Source organism: Cornus florida, unplaced genomic scaffold (assembly GCF_030987335.1).
Source record: "Cornus florida cultivar Cherokee Brave unplaced genomic scaffold, ASM3098733v1 CherokeeBrave_3.0.0_Hap2_Chr05, whole genome shotgun sequence".
NCBI classification, from domain to species: domain Eukaryota; kingdom Viridiplantae; phylum Streptophyta; class Magnoliopsida; order Cornales; family Cornaceae; genus Cornus; species Cornus florida.
The window spans coordinates 89702386-89726444 of record NW_026775575.1 but is presented as its reverse complement, the minus strand read 5'-3'; the positions used below and the strand labels follow the sequence as shown (position 1 = coordinate 89726444).

Sequence of the window (24059 nt, the reverse complement as noted above, 5' to 3'; positions counted from 1 at the left end):
AACTATACTTTGCTTTTAATATTTTGTAAAAAATAAATGACATCATAAATTGTATATCAATTAGAAAATGAATTATGCAAAAGCTCGTTGAAGAATCTCAATCTAAGCCTCTTATATTAATGTTTTTTTATTTTTTCTTCCATGACTTTAAATAAGTTAGTGAAGTAAGGTTATATATATATATTAAATCATCATCATGCTTTGAAGCATACAAGATGATATTAAATGATTAAATATAAAACACATGAAATAGAAGATAATATTACAAAGCATTTCCCCAATCGAAAAAACGGAAAATCACTGCTGCAAATCTTGTCCAGCTACGCATACTTATTGATCTGATCAAATGGCATTTTTTTTTTTTTTTTTGTTTTTTTCATACCCTGCCGTTCAGATATGTACATACGTATCTATGCTTATATAGGTGTATTTTGTATACATATGATATGTTTGTAAAAAAAAATATATATGTTTGTATATAGTAATATACTAATATATATTTTTTCCTGGCAAAATATATAGTAATATTTTAGTGTAACTAAAAAAGTGCACCTTTTTGGGGAGGGACCGAGGAGAAGAGAAAAAGGTGGGGGCCTTACCTTTTCTTTCACGAGAGGGACAGGGTCCCACCCTCTCTCTTTCTCTCTCTACTTTCTTTCTCTCTCTTTGCACTTTTTATCAGTTTTATTGTTGTTTTTATGTTAGAATTCCTTACAAAGTCTTACAACACCAAGAGCTCTCCCAAAACACAGAGAGATAGAGAGAGAGATTCTGGAAAGGTCGATCTTTTGTTAGGGTTTCTGTGTATGAAAGTAGTCAGAAAAAGCTCAATACTTGTTGGTCTTGTTCACTGTTTTCGGCCACCTTTGCTGTGAAAAACAGGTAAGTGAATCGGTGATTTCTTCAAATTATCTTCATTTCGATGTGTAAAGAGGTTAGATAACTTAGATTCTTGATAATTTGAGGTTATGTCAGTGAAGAAGGGCTGATTTATTTGTAGTTTTTTGTGTTTCTGATATTTATATGCAATAGTTGGTTTTTTTTTTTTTGTTTTGTTGCTGTGACGATCTGTTTCTGGTGGGTCAGAAATTTACAGCTAATTACCTACTGAAATTAATTAGCATTTAATATTTGCATGTGTGTAAATTTTGGAAGTTTATTATGATCTTTATGTTGGTTTCTAGAATTTTAGAAGTTAAATCGTATAAAATTGTGTGTTGTATCAGCCTATTGGATTTTTGTCTTCTTTTATATATGGGTGAGTTGATTTGAAGCTGGATTAATTTAGGAATTATTTGTTCTGTTTTTCTAGAAATAAGCAAACTTACTTCAGGGTTTAAACTCCAGGTTCTTGAAATTGTATAAATCATTGCATACTCAGGAAATTAATTGAAAATACTTCATTTTCCTTCTTTTTAAGCTTTGCCCATTATATTCTGTAGAAGTTCCTCAAAAATAAAGTTTTTAAAGTTTTAAATTTGGATTCTAAATGCTTAATGTGTTGGAGAACCTTTTATGTGTTTTGTTTATAAAATTCTTCTGTAACTGTTATGTCTTTGGCATTTTAACCTTTCAGATACTGTACAATTTTAGCAGAGAAATTTGTTCCGTGATTTTTTATTTTTTGAGTTGAGTAGCTCAGCAATGCATGCTTCCAGTAGAAAACACAAACTTAGAACACTAGTAATGAGTTGGATATCTTGGGTGGACCCTTACTTACTTTTACTGGAAAAAAGTGATATAGATAAATAAAGCATATCCGTGCAATCCAGTAATGAAAAATCCCAAATTTCTTATTTCTACATTTGACCTGTTTAATGCAGATTTGACTGTGAAACAGCGACAATATGGAGTTGTGTTCCATCTGATCTTCTGTTTGCGAAATGGTGGGGGATTCATGTTTTGTCTAAGCAGCTACTTTCTATATGTTTGATATATAGTGTGACCAGGGTTCAGAAATTTTTGTATTGTTTGTCTCTCCCTGTGGGTCTAGAATTTGGTATAATAAAAGGAAAATTAGTTAAAATATGGGTTACATATGTGACTTCTGCGGGGAGCAAAGATCCATGGTGTATTGTAGGTCGGATTTGGCTTCCTTATGTTTGTCCTGTGACCGCAATGTCCATTCTGCAAATGCCCTTTCACGACGCCATTCCAGGACCCTCCTGTGTGAAAGATGCAATTCACAACCTGCATTTCTTAGATGTGTCGAAGAGAGAATATCCCTTTGTCAGGATTGCGATTGGATGGGGCATGGCGGTTCTTCCTTGGGTTCCACGCATAAGAGACTAGCAGTTAATTGTTATTCCGGCTGCCCTTCGTCGGCAGAACTTTCTACCATCTGGTCATTTCTCTTGGATATCCCCAATTTGGGTGACTCTAGTTTTGAGGAGGGATTGGGTTCAATGAGCATCAGTGATAAAAGTATAAGGAAATGCCAGGGCCCTCCAGAAAATAACAATTCACAAGATGCCTGTGTCCTTGTTGAAGTGAGTGATATAAATAACATGGATAAGTCAGGCGTCTTGATGGGCTCCTCTTCAATGTCTCAACCTGATACCAAGCCACACGATGTAGACCAACCAGCTGGATCAGCAATTGCAACATCACCCAAGGTAACTGATGAATATTTTTATCTTAATTGGGTAGATAAAATTGTTGCTTAGGATATGCCAGGAACTAACTTCTTGGCTACCTGAAGTCCTGAACAATCTACCATCAAAACTGTGAAAACATATTTCTGGCATGCAAAAGTGAGTATGGTTCTATCTTTTTCTTCTTCTCTTTTTGGGATTGATGTTGTTGGATTGCTCCACCACCCTTGGATTTTTTAGAACCATATATACCACATAAAGGACTTTCGTCTCCTATTTCAAGTCTTTGATCAATTGCTAAAATAGGAAAAGATGATCATTATTTTGGCTTTTAAGTCAATTGGTTTCATAAAACCTTCACCGCATGTCTTAGTTCTAGCTAGTTATTGTCTCCCATGGTTCCAAAATAGGACAATGTTTGAGATATGTTGTGTGTGTTTTCTGAGGTACTTTTATTTTATTCTTCAGACATTTTTTTGGCCTTTAATGACTTTCCCACCAAGCCTGCAATTGCAACTGTTTGGCCCTTATTTTTGAGTTTTGTCTCTGGATAATTTAATTTGACATATTTATAGTTGTAGCCTTGCAGTAACCGCTGCTAAAGAGAAGGTTGTATCTTTGTATGCAGCAATAGCTTAAATTCCAGATTAATTACCAACTCGGAATAAGAATTCAGTTTCTAGTTTGTTTTTGTTATATTGTATATGTTGATATTGTCGTTTTGCTTCCATTTCTTGAGAACTATTCTGAATTTTTTTCCTAATCAATACGAAGATATGCAATACTGGATCAAAAGCACCTGGACTATGTGAAAATGATGCTTTTTATGGGGACCTTGATATGGATGAAGTTGACTTGAATATTGAGAATTATGAAGAACTCTTTGGTGTAGCATTCGATAATACAGAACAGCTTTTTGAAAATGGCGGGATTGATAGCTTGTTTGGTATGAAGGACCTGCCTGGTGCTGATTCCAACTGTCAGGGTGCATGTATAGCCGAGGTTCTCTCACCTCATTCTTTTATCTTTCTTTACTTATTCTTATTATCCTTCTCAATTTTAGCTGCTTGTCTGTGTTAGTGATTTTGGGGCTTTGTCTGTTATATTTATTTATGGTTTGTCAATGCATATTTCGAACATCTATTTATGATTATATTGAGAAAGTGCCATATCTCTTGTCCACTAAATTTTGATTGAATGGAATTTTTTGGTGGATATGATTTTTTCCCCCATAAGGTTGTTAAGCAGATTCTATGAAAAATTGATGGGATTATTTTTACTTGTCAACATTGTGTTAGATATGTACACTCTGTAATGTGTTTTTCTGGATCAGATGTCTATGAGGTTCTTACCTCATTTTTTATTGCTTTACGTCCATCTTATGATTCTAGCCAGCTATAACGTTCTTGTCTTTCTGTCATTGCATGCTCTGAACTATATATATTTTTAATATAGTGTAGGACTGCAACTCGGGTAGGGTGGGTGGGTTGAGGGTTTAACCTGGGCCCAACCTAAGATACGAATCAATTGAGGTACCTTGAACTCTAGTTCTCTAAGTTGAGTTCAATCTGCGGTCAAATCTTTGAAAGAGTTCTAATTAGGAAAATTTGGTTGGAATTCAGGTAGATTTTGTCTTGAACTTTGATTGAGTTCAAGTTAATTGTTTAACCTCCACAAAAAATAAATAAATAAAATAAAAAGTCACCATTTATAAATAAAAAAATGGAATGTTGAGTGGTATCTCCTCCACTTTCTCAAATGGAAGGTTGAGGGTTCAAGTCTCATTTGGGACAAAAAGTGGGTGCAAGAGTTCCACCTAGGGAAGAAAAATAATTTAACATCTTACCGTACTAACAGGGAAAAAAACTAAAGTCTCTATTATAGCCTAATTGTATTTTGTAATTATATATATATATATATATATATATATATATATATATATATATATTTCAGGTCAGGCTGATATTTTGGTTAATTTCAGGATGTGCAATATAGGTTTGCTTTAGATTGCCTATCATCTCAATCTAGTTTAACCAGAAATAAATTTGGATTAAGATTTTCAAACCCCACTATGAGCCAAATTTTAATCATTGCTGTCCAAGCTCATGAAAAATCAGGTTGGGTTTGGGTTGGCCCTTCGAAGTTGCACCCTTGATATAGTGGGTATGGTACACGTGAACATACTGGCCAACTTCCTCAAACAATTTTAGGGAAAGTGTTTACTATTCTGGTTAAGATAATATTGTAAATTGATTAAATTATATTTCCATTGGTAGTTCATAAATGTTTTTTGAAAAATGTTGGAAGTGGGTGTTTTTGATAGACACTAATTTGATGTATACTCTTTAATATATATGCATCGGCCTATTTTCAGCACCTCGCACTGGCAAGGACCAAACTAGGTAATGGACCTTTTCTATGCTCGGCAGTGTACGCATGTGGAGTTAAAGTGCATTAATTTTATTGTGATGGTACTAATAAATTTCTTGCATGTGTGCAAATTTGTTGCACTGAGTCAATTTTTTGAAAAATTGATGGGTAGAAGTTGAACTAGGATTTTCAAACCCCGCTATGAACCAAGTTTTAATCAATGCTGTCCAATCTCATGAAAAATCAGGTTAGGTTTGGCTTGGCCCTTCCAAGTTGCACCCTTGATATAGTGGGTATGATACACGTGAACATACTGGCCAAATTCCTCAAACTATTTTAGGGAAAGTGTTTCCTATTCTGGTTAAGATAATATTGTAAATTGATTAAATTATATTTCCATTAGTAGTTCATAAGTGTTTTTTGATAAATGTTGGAAGTGGCTATTTTTGATAGACACTAATTTGATGTATACTTTTTAATATATATGCATCGGCCTATTTTCAGCACCTCGCACTGGCAAGGACCAAACTAGGTAATGGACCTTTTCTATGCTAGGCAGTGTACGCATGTGGAGTTAAAGTGCATTAATTTTATTGTGATGGTATTAATAAATTTTTAAAATTGATGGGTAGAAGTTGAACTAAGACAGAATATGTGTGCAAATTTGTTGCATTGAGTCAACACTGTTTAACTTTATTAAAAAAGCAAGCCATGTTTGAACTTCCAACTATGTGGGAAGGTATACGTAATTCTTTAACGAAGTTTTGAAATACATGCTTTTGGGTCTTTCCGTTGCCCTTCTCAACTTCTTCAATGTGAACCATATCAAGTCTTCTCATGCTTGTTTCTCTTTGTTGCACACAAGATTCCATAATGCACAGAAATTTGTAATATGCTGTGTAAACTCGTGTGAATTGGATCCTGGTTCACAGTCTGTGTGATGTGTTAATTATCGTGGCCCCTAATACACAATCTCCTGATTCGCAGTTTCTGGTGCTCTCTTTTGACAATCAGTTGTGTTTCATTCTGATGAATATATCGGCAATTAATATCAATAGGACTAAAACAGTGTTGAATAAATCATCGTTCATTATTTATCTTATCTCTTCTAGTTACTCCTATCATCTAACGTAGCATCCTCATTTTGCTACATGAATGCATTGTTTTTGTGTCTTTTTCCAAGCCGAACACTCTGCTCCATACAATTGCTTAAAACACCCATATAATGATTTATATCTATTTGTCGACCACATGCGTTTTTGTGTCAATATCCCTCTCTACTTTTTATTGAGTACCAGCACCATTTCGTTGCCAGCATAATCACTGCCCTCTAAAGTTTTCCCCGTGGCATAAAACACCTCCCCTTAGTAATTGTGTAGTTATGTGCTTGCCAACGGTTGATGCTTGTATTTGGCAATTTGGTAGATGTGCTTGAGAGTTCAAATAAGCTTATTTGGTGACACAGAGCAGTTGGCTGGAACCTGTGTGCCAATGTTTGGCATTTGCTGCATTTTTTTGCGTCCATACTCTTATTTAAAATGTACTTATGGCTGGATTATTTGTTCTCCCCAGGGGTCGTCAACTAGACTGGTTAATGCATTGCAGCCAGTTTGCAGCAAGGCAACATCTGCTGATTCGATGATGAGCTCTAAAACTGAACCAAATCTTTGTTTTACAAGGCAAGCCCATTCCAGCTTCTCTTTTTCTGGCCTTACTGGAGAAAGTAGTGCTGGAGATTATCAAGACTGTGGGGCTTCTTCAGTGCTTCTAATGGGAGAGCCTCCATGGTGTCCGCCTTGCCCCGAAAATCACTCTTCAGCTAGCAGGAATAGTGCTGTCATGCGCTACAAGGAAAAGAAGAAGGCACGCAAGTAAGACTTGTGCAATCCTTTTCAAAAGAGTTACATTGAATAATGAACATGCCTGTTAGTTTCCTTGCATTTATAATTTCCTTTATCCAATTGCACATGACTACGTGAGTAGTTAGGTTAACAGCTTGTGCATTGCTTTGTTATATTGTCTCACAGTTTTTAAGGTATGGAATTCCAATCTTTCTATTTCTTTTTTATTTTATCATAAATTTTGACACACTTGCAATGAACTTGTTATAGATTTGAGAAGAAAGTAAGGTATGCCTCTCGCAAAGCAAGGGCTGATGTAAGAAGGCGTGTGAAGGGACGCTTCGTTAAGGCTGGTGATGCATATGATTATGACCCATTGAACCAAACCAGAAGCTGCTGAGACGAAGTACAATTTTTTACCATACTCGTGAGGAAAAAACGATCATGTTAAATTGGACAGAAATGTTAATATTACTTTGGAAAATGGAATAAATTGATGCATTATTTCCCTTTGCAGTGACAAATCTTATGATTGTATCGCAGGGCTTTGATTGTCTTCAGTAGTACATGGAGGTGGGCACAGAGAAAGCTGTTTTCATTGCTTCACCAATGAAATCCAAGACAGGAAGTCCGATCCACTATCACCAAAAAAGAACAGATGATGATAATGTGTAAATCTGTTCATTACAAGCAAGAGTCTATAATTCCGTTTCTGTTTCTGAAGGAATATGCTCAACCTTCATTCTCGAGGAAAGAACATCGGCCTTCTCCAGTCATACATGTGCTGCTTGTTCATTCTGCCAAAGTGTTTCTCTTCCATTTTTGGGTGGCCTAGGATGACAGGTACTCAAATTCAGTCGCCAGGTTAGATGTGAAACTACTTGTAACAATCCAATCATTTTTCATGTGAGATGTATAGCACAGAATCAGTATTATGAAGTTCAGAGAGCAGATGGGTGCCGAGATGGGGCTCCCAGAAATGACAAAAACTTGATATTATTTCTTTCTTTCTCAGTGACTTGTAGCATTTAACTATTGTATGTGCAGTTGAGAGGAACATTAATCTGTAATAATCCTCTAGGAGATCCATTCTGTATCTCAACTTATTTCCTCATTTCGGATCGTTAACGGTAGCAATTAAATCTTGAAAATGATGGGACAAAATTAGTTTACCTGTTATTGCTTGGTTATTGTCAAAGGCTGTGATGCCTATGTTTGGGGATTGGGGTGTCACTTCCAGTTCTGTAATTGCTGATTTTCTAGTTACATTATTATTCTATTCAATTAGTGGTCGATTTATGTAACTATATATGCTTGAATTGGTTGAGGATCTACTCGTAGGAAAAACTCTACATCAAATATTTTGAGGCATGTACAAAGTATTTAAAATTCAGGAAATCAAGAATTGTATTTACATTAGAGCCACTTCGCAATTTTCTAGTATTATGAACACACATAAATGACCACTTATTTGAACAAGAAAACAACACCACTTGTATATTGTGGATGGTCAAGGAGTAAAAGAACGTTTAAACACACGTCTAAACGTGTAGGAGAATGTTAAACAAGGAAAATGTGCGACTGAAGGTTGTCATTACTTTTTCTACTCCCTACAACTTCCAAATCATTAGATGATTTTCAGAGATTTATGTTCAATAGATAGAGAAGATCTGAAATAACACAAAATCAGGGCAATGAATGATGGAAAACCAGTTGAAATTGGTGCCAAATTTTCAGTTTAGGGTATAGTCATGTGAAATGGACTGTTAGAAGCCGAAGGACGAGGTGTTGGAACTTGGATCTGTTTTGAGCATTGTAAAAGAGACAGATGAGAGTCTTCTCATGATGCCTGTGAGACCAAGTTGTCTTCCAAAGCAATTCATAACAGCATGGATCAGCAACTTTCGTCGCAATAATTACAAAAGGTAGGGTTTTTGGTGTCATCTCAAATAATTGAATAGTGAGATATAGTAGAATGGTGCAATCATAACATCTTGATAAATAGTACTTCTACAAAGCCAATCATTAACCAATAAATGAAAAAGAGAACTTGAACCTGAAAACAATTGGGGAAAAAAAAAGACAATGATCTATTATAACGATGAAATAATCCATTACAAATAGCTGCCAAGAAGGGGGAAAATTCCTTGACAGTAACAACAAAGCAACACAGCTTTAGTTTTCCACAAGTTCAAGAAAATTAATTGGACAAACATCTTCTGTAACCCTGTAGCTCCTTTAGAAATTCTATGAAATTAGTCATCATCTGATGAACTATCTAGTGGCGTCTTTCCAATGTCATCAGCCATAGTTGTATCCTACACGCAAATTGCAGCAAAAAATTTCATTACGAATAAGAATTACTGATATGAGAGAGAGAGTATTTAACATGTAAGGGGACGTGAACGGAAAATTCTTACCGCCGGCATCTTATCCCAGTCCTTTAACTTGGAATTTGTTAGCATATAATTATCACGTAATGGAGCCCAAGCAGGACCTTCACTATCCACTGGGCCTGTAGATGAATGGACCTACAGAAGACCAGCCAAACATATGATGAAACATATGATTCCCAGCTCGTTAAAAGGCTAATCATAAAACCGTAATGGTAATTGACAGATAAAGTTACAGAAAATGGTACAGCATAATGAATATTTTTATTTATTTAATTTTGTATTTGTCTGTGTATGGGGTGGGAAGGAAAAATAAAAAGGAAATAAGAAAGAGAGCCAACCTTGGCAGAGGCTTCAGCTGATCTGGATGATGTCTTGCCCAACTCTGAAAAGAAGGCTTGTTTTCTCCGCTTCCCTAATGCTGGAAGGATTAAAACAATGTTTACTAACTAGAAATTGAATGGAGATATAAGCAGAGCTGAAATGGTAAGTGTGGATCAATATCAATTCCACAATGAAAGACCATTATGGCTTACGGGGAAACAACCATAGGCTGGATCCTGGCAATCTAGTCAATTGCACTCTCAATCAGACCACTTGGGCATTTATGTTTCTGAGACAAACTCAGTTTAGTCCCTCGAGTCACGTGTATCTGTTTGAAGATGCTTTACTCCTCTCATTTCCAAACCCCTTGAGCCCCAAAGCTATTACCTTATTAATGGATCTGGTATCATAAATCTCCTCCTAATGTTAATTAAGTCTTTCACATGATCCACAGTTTATGTGAATTAATAATCGAGTTGTAACCCAATGGTACCTCCTCTACCTCCTAAAGTGAAAGGTTGAGGGTTCAAATCCCCAAAGGGGTAAAGTGGGTGTGCGCGCTATTTGCCCGACCAGAATAAATAAATTTGTTATGTGATATGGTAAAGTACAAGACGGGCTCTCTCTCTATATGTGTGTGTGTGTGTGTCTTTTACACACATATTACTCTCATGTAGATTGGATTGTAAGACAGTAGAACTTGCTCGATATATTTTTTTTATAAGTACTACTTGCTCGATATATGACCCATTGCATTTGAGTTTTAATCATTCCTTTTAATTCTTGAGGAACTGTCAAGATCCTTCCAGCCTATGAAGATAAGCATGTAAGCAAAATAAAGAGACAACACTATCAAAAAAAAAATACAGCAATGAATTTGCGTGCCCCTAGGAAGATAAGCATGTAAAAAATATATATACAACACAATATTGAGGGAGGTTCTGGATGGAATTATTTTAAGTCTCAGAATGCTTTCATTGGGGGTAGACAGATCCTGGACTCTGCCCTTATTGCTAGTGAATGTGTGGATTCTAAACTTTGCAGTGGGGCTCCTGGTGTTCTTTGCAAGTTAGATATCGAGAAAGCTTAGGATCATGTCTGCTGGAATTTCCTGTTCTATCTATTGGAGAGGATGGGTTTTGGTGAGAGATCGAGGAAATGGATTGTTACATGTGTTTCCACTGCAAAATTTTCGGTGTTGGTGAACAGGTCTCCTACGAGGTTTTTCGGCAGTTCTCGCGGCCTGAGTCAGGGGGACCCTCTCTCCCCGTTCCTGTTTATTATTGTTATGGAGGCTCTTAGTAGGTTGATGAGAAGGGCGATGGACTTGGGTTTCATTAGGGGCTTCAAGATCGGCCCTGACTCGGTTCAGCAGATGGAGATCTCTCACTTGCTTTTTGCGGATGACACTATTGTTTTTTGCGAGGCAGAGGTGTCCCAGTTGAGGTATCTGAGATGTGTTTTGGTTTGCTTTCAGGCTGTCTCTGGTTTGAAAGTCAACGTGGGTAAGAGTGTGCTTGTCCCTGTGGGGGAGGTTTAGCAGGTGGACAATTTGGTTGCTGTTTTAGGGTGCGGGAGGCCACGCTTCCCTATCTCGTATTTGGGTTTGCCGCTGGGGGACTCGGCCAGGAGGGTGGGTAGTTGGGACCCGATGATTGAGCGGGTCGAGAGAAGATTTGCTGGTTGAAAAAAGCAATATCTCTCTAAGGGTGGTAAAGTTACGTTAGTGAAGAGTACTTTGTCAAGCCTCCCAACGTACTTTCTTTCGCTTTTTCGGATTCCAGCTTCCATTGTTGGAAGACTTGAGATGCTTCAACGTAACTTCCTTTGTTTTTTTTTTTGGGGGGGTGGGGGGGGGGGGGGGGGGGGGGGTAAGTATCATCTTGTCAGATGGGAGCAGGTTTGCAGGCCTTTTCAGTTGGGAGGGCTTGGGATTAGGAGATTGGCCCCCTTCAACAGTGCTCTCCTTGGCAAGTGGCTTTGGAAATTCGACAGTGAAAGACATAGATTATGAAGAAAGGTTATTTCATGTCGCTTTGGGGAGGAGAGAGGTCTGCTAGTGGAGTGGGGGTGTGGAGGGCAATTGGGAAGGGTGGGATGAATTCTCCAAACATATTAGATTCAGAGTTCGGGATGGAAGGAATGTCCGGTTTTGAGAGGATTCCTGGTGCGAAGATAGGACATTGGCTCTTTTGTTCCCAAGGCTGTTCAGGATTGCTGTTGATAAACATGTTACGGTTGCTAACTGTTATCGCCTTGATAGCGGAAGGTTGTCTTGGGATGTGCGTTTCCGGCGATCTTTTCAGGATTGGGAGTTGGATGATGTCATTGGTTTGTTGGCTCTCTTGTACAGACAGGAGGTGGAGGGCACTAGGGCAGATTCCCTCGTTTGGGTGCCTTCTTCACAGGGGATATTCCAGGTCCAGTCCTTTTTTGTGTGCCTTTTTGGTTTTCATTATACCACCTTCCCGTGGAAGGCGGTGTGGTTGTCTAAGGCGCCTCTTAGGGTGGCCTTTTTTGTGTGGACTACAGCTTGGAGTAACATTCTGACTTTGGACAACTTAAGGAAGAGAAGACATATCATTGTTAATCAGTGGTCTTTGTAAGTCTAATGGGGAGTTAGTGGATCACCTTCTGTTGCATTGTCCTGTGGGCCATGACTGTTGGAGTCTCATTTTTGGTTTGTTTGGTATTCATTGGGTCATGCCTCGGACTTCTCGGGAATTGCTGGATATTTGGAGGGGCCAATGGGTGGGGGCTCAGGCGAGGGACTTCTGGAGGGTGACCCCTTTTTGCGTTTGGTGGAGCCTTTGGAAAGAACGGAATAGAAGATCTTTTGATGGGAAGGAGTCCTCCATTGGGGTGCTGAAATTTTCTATTATTTGTACTCTTTTTTGTTGGGGTTAGGGGAGAGATTATTCTTCTCTTGAGGATATTGTGGATATTGTGGACCTTTTAGGCTCTTTGAGTTCATAGGTTCCGTTTTGTTTTTGTACAGCTTGGGACGCGTTCTCCTTTTGAACGCTTTCTAATACATTTTCCTTTTCAAAAATATATATATATATTAATCAAAGTTTGAAAAAAAAAAATACAGATACCATGGGGATACAACAATGAATTTGTGTGCCCCTTTGTGTTAAGCATAGGGAATTATTTGCTTCTCATGATACATATGAATAATGATTATCAATCAATTTTTACTTTTTCTTTTTAATTTTATCCATGGTTTATTTTTTTAAAATTTTTACGGAAATTCAAACAATTACATTGACGAGCTTGAGAGCTAGGTACTACAGGTCCAGAATGGGCAAGAGAATAAAAAATGTAAATAATGGGACTATACAAGGCCTAGCCCAAGAACAGCAGCCCAATGTGCAATATTCAAAATATTTAAATTCACATGATGAAAATGAGGATTGCGTTACACGGACAGTTTTTTTTTTTTTAATTAAGTACGTTTTACACGGACAGTTGGACACAGACCTGGGTTGTATAACAGATTTAGCACCATTATATTTGAATTTTTTTTAATAAATACCATCATATTCACTTTTCATTTTTTAAAAGGTCCAAGTTTTGAATTTGTGCTTTACTCTTTTTTTTATTGTCAGTCCCTTTCTATGACTTTATCTTACAATTACATTCCGACCAAATACTAGAATTGCCACATAATAGTGTTTGAGGTAGGTAAAACTTGCATCTAGAAGTATCTGAGAAGTATCGGTATGTATCTGGAGCTCTAATTATCGTTTCCAACTGTCAGATAAGTCTAGAAAATTTTGAACACATACCAAGAAGAATATTGAAATCATTAATAACCAAATACAAATACGACATAGATCTGGCAGATTTGTAATAGTACTCTCCGTAGCCCTCTAGCCAACCTCTTCCTCGACTAATACCTCACCTAGTGTTATCAAAGGCCCAAGGCGCTAGAGGTCTTCTGGAGCCTAGGGGCGAGGCGAGGCGAGGCGAGGCGCGGCGCACGCATAAGTGAAATGAGGCGCACAATGGAAAAAATTAAATTACTATTAAAGTATTCATCTTCCATATAAAAGGTGCAAATGTTGTCAAAGGAGCACCTGGGCACACAAGCAGCGCAAATCTTGTGCCTTTATGAGCCTGGAGCCTAAGCACGCGCCTTTGACAACGCTGACCTCACCTCATTTTGGAGGACCCAAAATGAAAATTGCTATTAAGCACTATTATAGAACTACTTCAACAATCTCAGAATAGCTTATTATTATATATTTCCAAGGTTATTGAGAAAATCGGATTCGAACCTTCCCTGCAGGGTCTTAGTTTGCTCCAAGTTTTTTGGTTGTGGAAAAAGTATAGATATGTTACCTCATTGCCTCTCTTCTGTCCATCCATCTCATCCACAAAAAACCTTCTCCTCTAAAATGCAGTTAAAAGTCAATGTTGATGGATTAATGTGGGTAACTCAAGGCTTCTGAGGTTAGAAGGCTTATGTAGAGATCATGGATATATCGTGTGCTGCTCTGTTTTGTCTCCCCGTATCAGTATGTTTTAGTCTCAGTCTTCTTAACTCCTCCTGAAAGAGGTATGAAGGATATGCTTGATCCGAGTTCACTCTCTTCCCAAGGAAATATCTCCTGTAATCTAGTTTCTTAATTATCAATAGCCTTGAAGGGCCACAGAGATACAGATTTTTAGACTAATGATCACTATGACACTATCTCATGCATTCCCCAATCTGCTAACTTGGGCACTTACAGTAAATTGAGGTAAACTAGTTTGCAGAATCCACAACTATGTAGGTTTATCTTTTACTATCTCATGCATTTTGAAGGGAGTGGGGAGAGAATATATTATTTGAAAATCAACAAGGTCTACTGGTACACTTATCAAAAATAAAAGTCTACTGGCTCTATCACCACAACACTATATCACGCATTGCCCAATCTGCTAACTTGTGCACTTAAACTTTTAATAGTGGGACAGTAAGTTGAGGTAAACTAGTTTGCAGATTCCACAACTATGTAGATTTATTTTTCACTATCTAATGCATTTTGAAGGGAGCAGAGGAGAGAATATATTACTTGAAAACCAACAAGGTCTACTGGTTTACTTATCAAAAAAAAGGTCTACTGGTTCTTTCAGATTTCATAGGGGAAATGTGTAACTGGTAGGCTTTTGGTTCTGTATAGTGATTTAAGGTCATAACTTTAGTTAAACTAAATTATCATATCTTTCCCTACTAGCTCAATCATTATTAAGAATGATATTGGGAAAATTTAAAATTAGGCCGTATCCAGATGGTATATAGGTGAAAGAGCTAATAAACAAAAATATTTACCAAAAAGGTAAAAATATTTTTTTGGTCCAAATTACCCTCAATTACTTTTGAAACTTCCATCCACATCCTCTCTCTCTACCCCCTCTATCTTTCTGTATTTATATATAAGAGCATACACACAGTTATATATCTTTCCGGGCGAACCACCACCGCCCCTATCACCGCCGACCATCCATTTGGTCCCCTCTCACTACCACCGCCGACCACCCCCCCCCCCCCACCTACCCCTAACTTGGCGACGCGAGTGCCAGTGCAGACGGCGTTGCCACACCCGCACCAGTAGGTGACGCCATCAACGCCGCAGATGGGGTCAGTTTTGAAGTAACTAACGGGGCAGGAGGGTGGGGGTGCCACCATCACCGCCGCTCTCCACCACCATCTTGCTTCCAAATCGCAATTGAAATCTAGGGTTAGGCTTATACCCAATCTTGAGTTAGCTCTGCTCCTCACTGTGTGCAAAGCCAAATTTTCAGGACTCAATTCACACGACTCTACAAAATCAAAACCACTTCAACAAACAAAAAGAATCGAGATCAAGGGAAATCACTGTCAATGTTCGCCAAAAATTGACCGGAGATGAAAAAATTGGAGTCGGGAAGAAAGGTCTTTTTGGTTCATGGAGAGCAGAGGGAGGTGGTGGGTGGGTAACAGTTGAACAGCGGGGTCTTTCTCATTGGTGTCGCTGTCATCTGCTTCTTCCTCAACTGAAAACTCCATTACTGGTCGACGAACCAGAAGTAATCTTTTTGGTTTTTCTTATCTGGAATGTGATTTTTTGGAAAAATATATGAACAAACAATTATTTGTATGCTTCTGTCCATCAGGTGATTATTTCAATTGTGTGTGTGACACTGTATTGATTTTGTGTATAAATTTCTCTCCTTTCTCTCTCTAAGAGTTTTTGTGGCTGAGTGGTGTTGGTTCATGGGCTGCGATGATTTCAATTTTATTTTATTTTGCTTTGGTGGTCTTTTTTATTACTTGGGCGGTGGAATGGTGGTCGAGGCGTGTCGGTGTGGGACTGGTGGGTGGTGATGGTTCTTTGCCGGAGAGGAGGATGGTGGTGGTGGTTTATGATTTTGAGGAGGTTGAGTGGTGTTGGTTCATGGGCTGTGATGATTTCATTTTTTTTTTTTTTTTTTTTTGCTTTGGTGGTCTTTTTGATTACTTGGGCGGTGGCATGGTGGTCGAGGCGTGACGGTGGGGGACTGGTGAGTGGTGGTGGTGGTTTATGATTTTGAGGAGGTTTGAGTGGTGTTGGTTCATAGGCTTATGATGATTTCAATTTTTTTTTTTTTTGCTTTGGTGGTCATTTTGATTACTTGGGCAGTGGTATGGTGGTCGAGGCGTGATGGTGGGGGACTGGTGGGTGGTGGTGGTTCTTCACCAGAGAGGAGGATGGTGGTGGTGGTTTATGATTTTGAGGAGGTTGAGTGGTGTTGGATCACGGGCTTGAGAAGATTTCAATTTTATTGTTTTTGCTTTGGTGGTCTTTTCGATTATTTGGGCGGTGATATGGTGGTTGAGGCGTGACGGTGGGGGGGACTGGTGGGTGGTGGTGGTTCTTTGCTGGAGAGGAGGATGGTGGTGGTGGTGGTTTATGATTTTGAGGAGGTTGAGTGGTGTGGGTTGGGCTGTGATGATTTCATTTTTTTTTTTTTTTTTTTTTTTTGCTTTGGTGGTCTTTTTGATTGCTTGGGTGGTGGTATGGCGGTCGAGGCGTGACAGTGGGGGACTGGTGGGTGGTGGTGGTTCTTCGCCGGAGAGGAGGATGCTGGTGTTGGTTTATGATTTTGAGGAGGTTGAGTGGTGTTGGTTCATAGGCTGTGATGATTCCAATTTTTTATTTTTTATTTTTTGTTGTTCCTTTGGTGGTCTTTTTGATTACTTGGGCGGTGGCATGGTGGTCGAGGTGGGGGACTGGTGGGTGGTGGTGGTTCTTCGCTGGAGAAGATGATGGTGGTGGTGGTTTATGATTTTGAGGAAGAGGTAAATTAAATTCTTAGTGAGGGGTAAGTTGGACCTAAGATATATAGGAGTTTGTCAAATATGAAATTATTAGTGTAAAATTGTCACAAACACAAAATTATTAGAGTAAAATTGTCCTATTTGTAATACATTTTGTTAAGGTGGCTTTATACACTTATACTATTTGGATACGGTCATATTTGAAATGTATAAGACTTAAGTTGTCATAAAATGTCAATCTTGCTTTATTAGTGTAAAATGTCAATCTTGCTTTAGTTGATTGATACATCTATTATATAATATACATTATTTTTATAAAAATATATATAATTAAATGTTTTATAAATTTTATATCAACCTTAATTTGATTTATTCTTATAATTGTACTTTTATGCTAAAGAAAGTATTCCTAAATCTAAGTTTCATCACTACATGTAGGTGAGTGTCTAAGAAGTGCAGAACATCTGTCCAAGATTAAATATTTATTTTGTAAATTATTAACATGTTGATGATCTCTAAGTGAATTGCATCATATATCATGTCGAAGTGATAAAATTAACAAGGACCTCTTTCATATATCATGTCTAGGTGATAGGTTCTACAAATTCAGTGTCATTCATTAGTAATGTTAAACAATAAGCTTAACATTCTTATGGAGGACTGTAGACTGTACTTACGAAAAAGAATGGGGGTTTGTGGAGTCTAGCAATTGGAACTGATTTATTAAAATCCCCAACTATTTTCTTTTTCAATATATTCATTTAATTTAGTTGGCAGTCAATAAAATTGAAAAAGACAGTGTATCCCACAATATCATATAATAGAAGCAGCAACAAGTTTCATTCTGCATGTTCCATGGGATGTGGATACCAACAAAAAATCCACTTACAATGGTAATTTTAGACCCCATGTTTATAGAACAGAGCATGAGCATGGGAATGTATGCAAGATGTGGCCAAGTAACACTGGAATACGTATAGTTACCACAAGATAACAAAAAATTATGCAATGGTGATGACTGTCATTTAACATGATAGTATATAAGAAATAAATAATCGAGTTTTATGTCAAGATAACAAACATATATCAGTTTCATTCCCAAATAAAACAACTTTCCAATCAAAAATTTCAAATTATTCTCAGTTCACAGATGATGTCTGACATTAAAGTAAGGAAAGAAATGGTAGCGTAAAGATCTCAAACTGAAATTATAGATTCTAAATACATACCTTTCACATCTTTAGATCTTGAAGGATTCAATCCCTTCTGAGCACTTTGTGCCTTGTTGACCTGTTTAAGATACAGAATGACATAAGTCTAAAATTAAGCAGCTTAAATGTGGAAGCGACAGCAAAATTCTCATGAAACCAAATCAGAATTTCTTGATATTAGAGGAAGACAATTTCAAATTTTACAGAACAACTTACAGCATTAAATAGCTTGACCACTGGAACTCCAGCAACACATGAAAAAAAAAGTGAACCAAGTTAGTCTGAAAGAGCATGCAACGAGACTGGAAAAAAAAATTAAAAAATAAAATTATTTTGGTAACTTAAATACTGCCAGAAACAACACCCAATACCTCCTTTTGTAGCAACTCCTATAAGAAACTTTTCATGTGAGTCCAAAAAATTAGCAGGCTTCATGTGTCCCTTCTCTTCTACCTATTTGATTAAACAGTTTCAAATAAAACAACATAAATCCGTTTGCTATAGAAAATAAAACAAAAATACATAAACGAATGTGCACGTGTGTGTGTGAGTGAACATATAGACTCACGCGAACAGACTCCATCCCTCCTTCCACCCACACAGACACACATGGGGAGAGAGAGAATTTTAATCATACATAAGAAAATTATAATGAAGATAACTAAAGTACCTACCAAATGTTTTTCCTTCTTTGCCTCTCCCTTGGCCTTCCGTTCCACTTCTTCTTCAGCAAGCTTCTCTGCTATGAGATTCTTGTGTGCTGATAATACAGGACCCTGCAAAGACATCAAACTTCATACATGTGACAGACCAAAAGTAAAAATCATAAATGAGTATCTTACCAGTAGATCATCAGAAACACTTGTCCTTGTAATTTTCTTGAAAGCCATCCTGAATGCCTTACAACCTTCAATAAACTTCGTAATTCCAGGTTGAATTTCACCATCTTCATCCTCGGAAATTTCATTTTCCTCACTAGCATCCCCATGATCCTCTACTTCCTCATCAGAAGATTTACCATCTAGTACCTCTGTTTTGTTAAACTTGTGCTCATTTTCATCACTTACTAAAGAGGCAGAGTCCTCGTCATCATCTGAGTTGTACTCTCTTGCCCTTTTGGTAAACAGTTTTCTCATCTTTTTGTCAATTTTAACCTTCTTATCAGTGCCATGAAAAACTTTTGGTTTCTTTTTTGCCTTACTACCCTTCTTGTGCCCTATCCTTCTTTTATTTGGGCCTTTTTCTATTGCTTGGGCATGTGTTTCTTCAGCCATTGGCCTCCCCCTTCTTTCTTAATGAAATATACTCCTCCTTTGCAACTGCCCAGTGGGTATCAGTCCTGAGATAAAGTCAAACTTTGTTTATAAAATTTGCCATCCCACATCATTTTAATGACTTCAAAGATGTTGGGGGAAAAAGAAGAGCTAAACACACACACACACAAGAGAATTGTTTTATATAGTCCTTTTTTTTTTTTTTTTTTTACCCTTCTTTCAGAAACAAAATTATGACACCTATTTTTACCTTGTTTCTTTCCTTTGTCCTTTTTTAAATCTTTCAATCAAAATAGGAAATTTTTTTAAGAGGCAAAAGCAATCCACCAAGGGCACCAAGGGAATGCAACCCATGTATACATAGTTATACAAACCTTCAATAGGAAGAAGAACCAAAACCATAAAAGAAGATGCAAAAAAATAAAAATAAAAAAATAAATAACAATATTAAAAGAAATCAATAAAGTAGAGGTGCCCCCACCCTCAAAGCTGCTGGAGATGAGATCTACATCATGAAAACAGGAGAACGTGTTTTGTAACCCAAACCAAAAAATTATAGTAATAAAAAATGAATAATGTTGCAAGGAAAATGATACCCTCTTCGAAGAGAGTGTACCTAAAGGGGGAGCTGAACAAGGTTGCCCCTTTGATGCACTTTGGAGAGAGTATCACTACTGAGTACTCACATTATAATAAATAAGAGGGAAAATGACTCAATAATTATACTACAAACAAAAGGAATCATACAATAATTTACTGAAATGTCAGTCATGTCAAAACAATCTCAGATATCAGGTAAGTGAGGTAACTAAATACTAAAACAGTAAAAAATAGTTGGGGAGTCCCATTCTAAACTAGCCTAGTGTCATTTCAAATCACTTTCCTCTATCGAGCAATTCTGCAAATTTAAGCAACATGGAGAAATTTCAAATCAAGTCATTTAAATATCAAGTATCAAAAAGAAAATTCAGCAAGAAATATGTGATATAATATATGCATACTAGTTTGCAAGGTTGTTAAAAAAAAATAAATAGAAAAAATATTTAAGTTAATAAAAGACAGAATAAGCAAAGACAAACATAAGAAACATACTGAATAAGCCTAAAAGAATACATATAGGAATTTACAACAATTAGAGCAAAGAGGTGTTGGAAGACAGCAGAGGAATCAGATATAGATCAATTAAAACATCTAGCTCAACAAGGATATTGAAAACATTTCACCAGAGCAAATAATTGCTCTACATAACCAGAATGATTCTTTGATCGAAACCCAGGAAAATCTAAGAAATCTGAAGAATTTTAGTGATATAGAGAAGTACACTGAAGCTAAATTTGACTAAACACAGTCCAATAGCGAACTAAAAAGTTGAAGTTATTCAAAATTAACACTTGCAAATGCCCAGACACTAAATCGGACATATTTACAATCATATAGTAACAAAATTTACTTATAGACTCCTCAAAATAGAACCCAGAGAGAAAATAAAAAATAATCAGAAACAAGGGCATATCCAGGATTTCTCAATGGGGTGGGCTAAATCAAAAAATATCAACCAAAATCAACTGTGACAATTGACTGATTAAAGCATAGAAAATCCTATTTGGGTAATTAATAAAAAAAAATTACCAATTTATTTCTGAACAATTCACCAATCAGTACCCTCTCTCTTCTTTTGACCAATTTACTAATCCTATTTGAGAATCTACTAGTGGAAGTAGAGTGTGAGGTAGTTCGTGGCAAGCCCCTTCCAACACTATGGAAGTCACTCAAAAGCATGCTTTTTGTAAGTATTTTAATTTTCAAGAAGTAACTTTAGAGCTTTACCCTATATTAAGTACTTTTGCTTGTCAAAGTTCTTGTTATGATCTTTTTTTAGTTCTGAAAAGATTTCCATCTTCAAAAAGCTTGGCATCTTGATAAAAATTGTTTCAGATTCAATCTCTGCAGACTCTTGATGGATCAGTTTAGTTACTTGAGTATACATTTGACTTTTAAAAATAGAAAATAAAAATAAAAAAAATTCACATCAAACATAGAATCGTGAACGGCGGCGACTCGGAAATTTCAAGGGCTCCGTTCCATTCCCAATTTCTCAAACTGGTAAATCGTAATGACTAATGAATAATGATCAAAAACCTAACTTTACCAACTACCAAGTCTGTGTCAGAATTAGAAATCAATTCAGTTTTGAGTTCACTAACCTTAATGATGCACTGAAGGCCTTAGAAATCAATTCAGTAGAGACCGAGAACTGAAGGCCTTTGACATCGAGGCTTCAAATCGTACCAAGGGCGGATCTCGGCGGCGACTCGGAACGCAGAGACCAGATGAAGTAGAAAGCCTACAGCCACACAGAAGAACTTCGTTTCGACTTTCGCGGGAGACGGAAACGTGTCAGCCCTAGAGTTTTTGTTTTTGATGCTTATTTGTTTCGGATTGGGGTCTAAGATGGGCTTTAGAAAGGCTTGAAGGTTCCAATGGAAAATGGGCTAGGGCCTAAGAAAATGATGCAAACAATATATATATATATGTATATATTTTTTTCTACTCACACACACATTACTCGCAGTGACCATTCACTTTAAAAGACAGATCTTATACCACTACAACAAAGCCATTTCGGTAAAAAATTGATTTAGTTGGCCTAGAAAAAACAATATAATGTAAGTTTGAACTATATTTTTTTTTAATTTAAAATTTAAAATGTCGATTCAGTATTTCAAAATATAATAGTCTAACGTCAGTAGATTGGTTTTAATTTTTTTTTTTTTTGTCAAAATTATATTATGGAATTAAGATTAGGTACTATTGAATCATAGGAAAATTAATGGCATATATATATATATATTCAAGTGTTATGCTAATGTTTGCAGGTTCAACATCCAAGCTAACCTGTACAATATAAAAAAAACTGTGCATTGTCCAATGACTCCAATTAATGGTAGATATATATATATATATATATATATATATATATATATATCCAAGTATTGTTACGGATATTATTTATAAATTTCATATTCATTTGTATTCATGCATTAATTCAAAATAAAATATTATAATATTTCATATAAACAAAATGTAGTTGGCATTCACAAGCATACACAAATATTATTTATAATATTTCGTGCATTAATTAAGCTTATACCTATATTATTTTAACACCTCTCATTCAAAGTGGAGTGCGTTCACTAGCATGTGTAGTGTGTGTGTGTGTTTGTTTTGCATGCCCCCTACTTGCACAAATATCATCACACTCTAGGCAACTCTTTGTATTTATCCAAAAATAACAAATTAATGTGTTGTGTTAGTGTGTGTGTATATATATATATAGGGTTAATTACACTTACAATTCTTGAGATTTACACTATTGACAGCCAGATGAAAGTTAGTCACTTTTTGAACACTCACACCCCCTATCAGAAATTGCAGCCAAACAACCCCTAAAAAGATGTAAAATGACACTATTGCCCTTCAATAAAATAATAATTCTTAATATAAAATATCAGAGTATTTAAATTACCAAAATACCCCTCAGCAGTATTAAATTGCAGCCAAACAAGTCCTTACCCTCACCTACCACTGCCGCCTCCCAAAACTCGGCCACCACTACTAACGCCACTTCTCAAAACTCCTATACGCCTTCACCACAATGGCCACTGCCACTTCCTCCCGCCATGGCCACCTTGTGAAACCGCCGCCTTAATCGTAACAAATCGTCATTCTTGTCTGTGTTGAAGACGAGCAACAAACGTGTATGATGTGGGGCCAGATCAGTCAATTCAGATTGAGTTGAATTTCGGCGCCGGAGGTTTCAGAACGTCGTCGTCATCTAAGGGAAGGGGATGGAACTGTTGGGTTGGATCACCCTTTTTCCGGCCCCAACCTTTGCCGGAAGGGGCATCACACACCCCCACTCACCGTCAATGCGCGTGGGGTTGCACCACCTATGTACCTTTATCTTCTTCCCAACAAACCCAGAACGCAACCACCAGCCCACGTCGTCATCTTCTTTATGGGCGTCGTCACAATATTGTTGCAGCGTAAGCAGTGTGATTCGCAGTCGACGTTATTCCCGAGCATAGTCAATCGCCACCGCCCTTCTCCATTTCCACCACCAACACACAAAAACTTAAATAATCACCAATTGCTAATCTACATATACAGAGAAACACACGCACCCAATTCCACCAAAATTTCAGAGACCTCTGACTTGGTATAATTTGTTGTGTGTGTGTGTGTGTGTGTGTGTGTGTATATTTGTGTCTGATTCTCTCTGAATATGGGATATATATATATATATATATTGCCTATGAAATTTATTTTTGTATGTTGTATGTGGATTTGGACTTGATTAAGCTAGGATTCGGTGATGGATGTATATGGGTGGTGGCGGCAGCTGTGGAGTGGTGGCGGCGGCGTCTGTGATATGAAGGTAAGGGTAAGGGTGGTTTGGTCCAACAAAATGAGTAGTAAAGGTTAAAAATGTAATTCCAAGGTCAAAATAGGTTAATTATCAAGTCAAGGGGCAATAATGTTAATTCACTATGTACTAGATGTGGGAGGGGTGTCTTTGTCAATTTTATCAAACGTGAGGGGTGATTATTGTTCAAAAATGAGTCAACTTTCATCTGACTGTCAATAAGGCAAACCTCAGGAGGTGTGAGTGTAATTAACCCAAGCTAACCTGTACAATATAAAAAAAACTGTGCATTGTCTAATGACTCCAATTAATGGTATATATATATATATATATATATA

General features: G+C 37.0%; 2 protein-coding genes across 3 annotated transcripts; one reads left to right on the top strand and one right to left on the bottom strand.

Moving 5' to 3' along the window:
- The first annotated feature begins 677 nt into the window (after nt 1-677).
- On the top strand, nt 678-8076 carry LOC132307512 (zinc finger protein CONSTANS-LIKE 9-like). Of its 2 annotated transcripts, none has more exons than XM_059805304.1 (6): nt 678-882; nt 1824-2615; nt 3369-3596; nt 6537-6835; nt 7076-7232; nt 7349-8076. In XM_059805304.1, exons 2-5 carry the CDS (start codon nt 2028-2030, stop codon nt 7203-7205), a joined length of 1245 nt encoding a protein of 414 aa, XP_059661287.1. In that variant the 5' UTR covers nt 678-882; nt 1824-2027; the 3' UTR covers nt 7206-7232; nt 7349-8076. The 2 variants fall into 2 exon arrangements, with proteins under 2 accessions (XP_059661287.1, XP_059661286.1); XM_059805303.1 differs by having other exon boundaries at nt 681-882; nt 7076-7211.
- Nucleotides 8077-8871: 795 nt separating this feature from the next.
- Nucleotides 8872-21743, bottom strand: LOC132307511 (uncharacterized). Its single transcript, XM_059805301.1, has 9 exons — nt 21500-21743; nt 18864-19360; nt 18696-18797; nt 18393-18474; nt 18238-18257; nt 18040-18100; nt 9540-9619; nt 9226-9336; nt 8872-9123 (listed from the first exon to the last, which is right to left on the bottom strand). The coding sequence occupies exons 2-9, from the start codon at nt 19293-19295 to the stop codon at nt 9061-9063; spliced, it is 951 nt and encodes a 316-aa protein (XP_059661284.1). The 5' UTR covers nt 19296-19360; nt 21500-21743; the 3' UTR covers nt 8872-9060.
- Nucleotides 21744-24059: the final 2316 nt, after the last annotated feature.